Source organism: Urocampus carinirostris, chromosome 11, assembly GCF_059441175.1.
Source record: "Urocampus carinirostris isolate Australia breed hairy pipefish chromosome 11, RoL_Ucar_1.0, whole genome shotgun sequence".
Taxonomy (NCBI): Eukaryota; Metazoa; Chordata; class Actinopteri; order Syngnathiformes; family Syngnathidae; genus Urocampus; species Urocampus carinirostris.
Window position 1 is genome coordinate 26329030 of NC_142359.1, and position 6060 is coordinate 26335089.

The 6060-nt window shown below is 42.2% G+C and overlaps 1 protein-coding gene across 1 annotated transcript; it reads right to left on the bottom strand.

The window, feature by feature from the left end:
- Positions 1–1035: 1035 nt before the first annotated feature.
- Positions 1036–5096, bottom strand: LOC148356967 (toll-like receptor 1). Its single transcript, XM_088347673.1, has 2 exons — positions 5007–5096; positions 1036–3819 (listed from the first exon to the last, which is right to left on the bottom strand). The coding sequence occupies exons 1-2, from the start codon at positions 5018–5020 to the stop codon at positions 1359–1361; spliced, it is 2475 nt and encodes an 824-aa protein (XP_088203799.1). The 5' UTR covers positions 5021–5096; the 3' UTR covers positions 1036–1358.
- Between the last annotated feature and the right edge of the window lie 964 nt (positions 5097–6060).

The window sequence follows — 6060 nt, forward strand, 5'->3', positions numbered from 1 at the left end:
AACACATCCCTGGAAACAGTGTCATGATTACCCAAGTGGAGCCACCTGGGGTAATCATCTGACGCGCGGGAATGCGCTCCCTGATTGGTTTATGTTCCCTTTTTAAGCTCGCTACGCCGAGACCTGTTTGTCTGAGGATTACTTCTGTACCCCGTAAGACTCTTCCGATTACCTGTGCCTTCTTGTTTACCTGATTCTGCCTGCCTGCCTCTGATTCGACCTGCTTTCGTCCCACGCTACGATCTTCTCTTCAGTCCTGGTAAACTCGACCTGCCTTCGTCCCACGCTACGATTGATCACGTCTCCCGCTAACCCTTACGCTTCCCCAAATAAAGAATTGTACGAACGCTCTGGGGTCTCCTGCTCTGTTCTGGTCTTCCCTGACAGAGCAGGAGACCCCAGAGCGTTCGTACAATTCTTTATTTGGGGAAGCGTAAGGGTTAGCGGGAGACGTGATCAATTGTAGCGTGGGACGAAGGCAGGTCGAGTTTACCAGGACTGAAGAGAAGATCGTAGCGTGGGACGAAAGCAGGTCGAATCAGAGGCAGGCAGGCAGAATCAGGTAAACAAGAAGGCACAGGTAATCGGAAGAGTCTTACGGGGTACAGAAGTAATCCTCAGACAAACAGGTCTCGGCGTAGCGAGCTTAAAAAGGGAACATAAACCAATCAGGGAGCGCATTCCCGCGCGTCAGATGATTACCCCAGGTGGCTCCACTTGGGTAATCATGACAAACAGTACTGTGCAAAAGCGTTTGGGGGGTAATAATAGCTGTGCCACTCTTGCCCCCCGAGTCTCTTCCTGTGTCGACCCCTTCTTAAACGAATGTAGTCAAAATGTTCAAATATACCGCTTTTGTGTGATAATCATGGACAAAAAAAAAAAAAAATACTAGAATTTCAAAATGTTTGTTTGGTATCACCCTTATCCCCAAAGTCTCTTTGTGCTCCCCTCGTTTTTAAGTACAAGAAATAAATCAATCAGACGGGTCACTCCTTCATTTTTTGCCTGAAATGTTAAAAAAGTTATCCAAACTAAACAAAATCAATTTATTCAACCATTTGAACAAAAGTATAAAGTCTCACAAGCATTAGCAAGAAATTATAAATGTAATCAACATTTTTTTACAAAATCAGATCTAAAATTGAACGAAACATATAGAAAGAATATGAAGATAAATCAATGAATAAATCCTTCGTTCTTGTGGCCTCAGGGACAATATTTTGAGACCTCTGGTCTTAAGACCGTCCTGAAAGTAGAACTACCATAACAAAAGGACCAGTCCTAGGGCTGTACTTTAAGAGAAGCAGTCCAAGGACTGTCCTGACCGTAGACACGCTGCTACAAAAGTACTAGTCCTAGGAATTTCCTGAAAGTAGTAGCGCTGTATCGGCCAGATCTTCAGCCACGTCCTTCAAAACCACAGATTTGTCTGCCACGTGGAGCATGGACTTAAGACTGGCCCAAAAAAGGTTCCGCTTCCTCTCATCCTTGGGCCACTCCAGGTACGTCTGCTGTCGGAGTAAAGTTCTCAGTCTCAAGTACTTCTTAGGCAGGGATTTTGTAGGGATTGGTTCCAGTAAAATGAAGACCAAAGAGTCCTGCTGGATGTTAACAGCTCGGTGCTGGGCAAAGAAAAGCTCGTAGTTACACCATTGGCTCTGGACGAAATGTCTGGAAAGGACAAAAAGGGTTTTGTAGCTGGACTCCACACAGTTGATGATGTTGTCTATGATCCAATCCCCAGGTACAAAGTCCCGCTCATGGACACAAAGGGAAAGTCCGGCGTTCTCCAAGGTGGGTACCAGTTTGGTACTTACAAAGTCTGTGTCCTGGTGACTGTAGGAAACAAAAGCGTGGTAGGAAAAGGATTTACTCTTTAGGAAGTTTGACCGTTTGGTTCCTCTCCTCTTGACCCGTATCCAGACCCACAACATCTTGGTGTACCAGACCCCGTCCAGTTTATAGAAGAGTAAACCCAACATGGTTCCTACCATTAGTAGCACCGTGAAACCAAGCGTGGCTTGGAGCCAAGTTTCACAAGCTATCATACTAGTTCTGTAATCGGACAGAGGAAGTCCTGCTAACTTTACCGGGGTGCTGCATAAGTAATCCAAAGGCCAGTCCATCATCCAGGATTTGTTGACCTTTGTGAGGAACCAATGAAGGTCACAGGAACATATGAATGGGTTGTTCCCAGCATTGAGGATCTGAAGTTGGGGTAGGTCCTCAAAGATTTGCCGGGAAAGAGTCGTGATGGCGTTCTGGTCCACCTGAAGACTGACAAGATTCGGGGCGTTGAGAACTTCTGGGAGAACCTGGATGCTGTTGGAACTTAGCTGGAGGTGGGTCAGCTTAGGAAACCGAGCCAGGTCCGCTTGGGTCAAGGCGGTTATTCCCGTTTTGGACAAGTAAATTCGCTCAAAATTCGGCGACAGGTACTCGAAAACCATGTTCCCCAGATTGTTGTTCCCCAGATTGAGTTCTGTCAAGTGAACCGGCCACTGGCATCCTTGGTCCAAGTAGATGGAGTTGGAACTTAAATCCAGACTTTCCAGTTTCTTCATTTCCTTAGTTTGTCTGGAGATGAAGGACAAACTAGAGAATCGGTTTTTGCTCATCAGCAACCGTTTCAGCCTGGGAAAAACTGATGTATAGGAACAAGATGGCCACCAGAATCCAAAGTCCGAAAGTAGGTTGTCAGACACGTCCAGGGTCTCCAGTTCTGGTAGGGTGGAGATGATGTTACACGGTAGAATGTTCAGCCCACTTCCGGAAAACTTGACATAGTTCAGATATGAGGCATCCTCAAAGCTCATGTTGAAAACTGGATACCGGTACTGGTAGTGGATGACAGTATCGAAAGTTATACCCCGAAGACTTATACTGTGGTTGGCCGGGTGATAATGAAACTGGAATCCGTCTGCGGTATCTTCACTGTAAGTGATGTTGACGAAGAAAAACTCCCTGATCGAAGACAGTATTAAGTTCTTGACAAAAACTTCCAGGAAAGAGCTGTTGATCCAGGTGTTTTCGATGGTCATGTTTTGCAGGTATGGCATTGCCGGAAGGTTCTGGAAAGGGTCGCCTGTAACGTTGCAATCATCTGAGAAGACGGTGAGGAACCTCAGACAACTTAACCGGGTAACATTCAAATCCAGGAGGAGGTTTTCCAAGATCTCAAATCTGTTACAGAAGTCCACATAAAGAGACAACTTCTGCAAGGACAAGGCCCTGAGAGCTCCGGACTCGTATTTTTGCCAAGGTGCTCCAGAACCTAGAACCAAATGCTCCAAGGAGATGTTCCTCACAGGTTTGAAGTCGTCCACAAGAACAGAAAAGGCTGTTTTGCTTCCTAAGGACAGAACCTTCAGACTGGTGAGGTTCCGAAAACCGTCAGGGAGCCGATACGCCTTGTAGAGGTTGTAGGACAAGTCCAAGAATGTCAGCGCAGACCCTGAAACTTCTGGAATGGTTTTTAATTGGTTGAAGGAGATATTGAGAACTCGAAGAGAGGTAATGAGTCCAAAAACCCCAGCTGAAATATTGCTGAGTTGGCAATGGGTGGCCTTCAGGAAACACAAGAGAGGAAGTCGGGGGAAAGTTCTGATTCTGAAGCTTTGGATCATGTTGTGAGAGATGTCCAAGTATTCTGTGATATTGGGGACATATCCAGGAAAGGACGTGAGGTTCTGATAAGTCAGGTCCAGGACTCGCCTCCTGGAACTGACGCACATTTTAAAGGGATCCTCATCTGGATCTTGGGTTGTGTAGACTGCGGTCAACAGGGTAAGGAACAGAACCAAAAGAGAACAGGTCCTAGAAGAAATGTGAACATAATAAGAAGGTTTTCAAAACTTTGGTATTAATGCTGATACAGTGAAACCCCGTTATACTGCATTCCAAATAAATAATGTTGAAAGACTAAAGCCAAAATGTGTAATATTTGACCTTGAGATCGCACTGTTGTCCGGTGCGAGCAAGGGCCAGTGCTACAGTGCACAGCATGGCGGCTGGACAGCAGATAAACATGGTGTCGACCTAATTGCGGATTCCACTGGGTAAAAAAAATACAAATTTCTTAACCTATGATTTTTTTTAATAAAAAGTAACATTTGTATGATAGTTCATTTATTTATCCTAGTATTGAAATCAATGTTTTTTGTCTTTTTTACTAAATGAAAGTCTTTTGTACGCCTTGGCGGTAGTACATATTATACACTGTCCCTTTAACTAGATCTAAATGAACAAAACATGAAAGATAGAAGACGCAGCTCATGTTGGAACACAAACTAGCTGTACCGGAGCAAAACATGAAAATAAGACAAAGCAGAAATGATCGAAAGACTAACTAGTTACCAATGAGAAATTATATGTTTTTTGGGCCCCTCATTACTCCAATTTCACGGTGCAAATGATTTCATGCTCCTGGATACTATTAGGTCCTGGCGTGGCCCATGTAATAGATCCAGTGAATGTAGATGAAAAATAAGATTTTAGAGAAAGGTTTATTGACAAAAAAGGAATCAGATAGTGTACAGAAACAGAAAAAAAGAGGTTTAAGATGATCAGAATTCCAAGACACGTAAGTGACACTAACACAGGCTCCATGACGCATCCTTGCTACGTCAGGTGAAAACAATAAATAGATCTAACAAAACAAAACATGAAAGGAACAAGATGGAAGATGTGAAGGAGCACTAACAAGCGCTAACTAAACAAAACACGAAAAGAGAGGATGCAGGGAGATAGAACAATGACTTAACAGAACATGAATGAGAGACGACATGGGGGATTCTCTTTTTTTCAACATAGAATTTTGTGTTACAAACAATGATAAAGAGAGGAGCAAAAGCACAATAATGGAGATCCAGGTTTGAAAAACGAAGAGGTCACACAAATAACATGACCATTACCGACCCACAACTCTCTATTAATAATGGCGTAACCGGGGGTCTACGGTATCGCCCAAAATGGAAAAATGAAAAAAAAGTAACTGTATTTACCTTTGGGATGACATCTTAAAAGGAGAAATCAAGCATGGACGAGTCAAAAGGTTGAAATGTGTTTTTGCGTTCACTTCGCCAATTTTCTTCCTCTTCTTTCACAATCACAGCTACTTTGAGTTTCTGCTTTTTTTGTTTCGCTCTGACACACCCTCACTCTGATTTTTTGTCAGGACGGAACATTTTTCTCTTTTGGAAAATAAATAAAATGAAAATGTTATATATACATTTTGCATTGTTCTTACAGCGACTATTTTTGCTTCCCTTCGAAGCTGGGATAAGACTGATTATTATTCAAATCGTTTTCATTTCTCAAACGAATTGTATAATAGGCGCTTTGAAAAAAACGTGTTATTTCTTTATATCAAATCTTTATCACTTTGGGGAGGATTACTACGTTGAATTCTTCTTCTTCTTCTGCTTGTTGGTGTTGTTGTTGTTGTTATTATTATTATTAGTACTATTATTATTATCATTATTATTATTGTTCTGTCTCTTCTTCTTCTTAATATTATTATTATTATTATTATTCAGTCACTTTTTCTTCTTCTTTATTATTATTATTATTATTATTGTTATTATTATTGTTATTATTATCATTATTATTAATCTTCCCCGCGACCCTACTGAGGATAAGCGGTGTAGCTAATGAGATGAGATTATTAATCTTGTTTTTGCTGCTGTTGTTGTTATTTGTCAACATTGAGAAACAGAAAACAATCTAATGTACTGTACAGTACATTCTGGATTTTAAGGCCCACAAAAAAAAAAAAAACCCAAAAAACAGATATTCAAAAGTGGGCCTTAAATTCCAGAAGATACCATGACTTAAATATAATAAATATATATCTTTGGCCCAGAGAGGACTAGGCGCCACCAGGCTATACTTTCCCAAGACACAGCACAGTAAATGGTGAATCCTGGTGGTTAAGGGATCCAACCAACCAACCAGCCAACCAACCAGCCAACCAACCAACCAACCAACCAACCAACCAACCAACCAACCAACCAACCAACCAACCAACCAGCCAACCAACCAACCAACCAACCAACC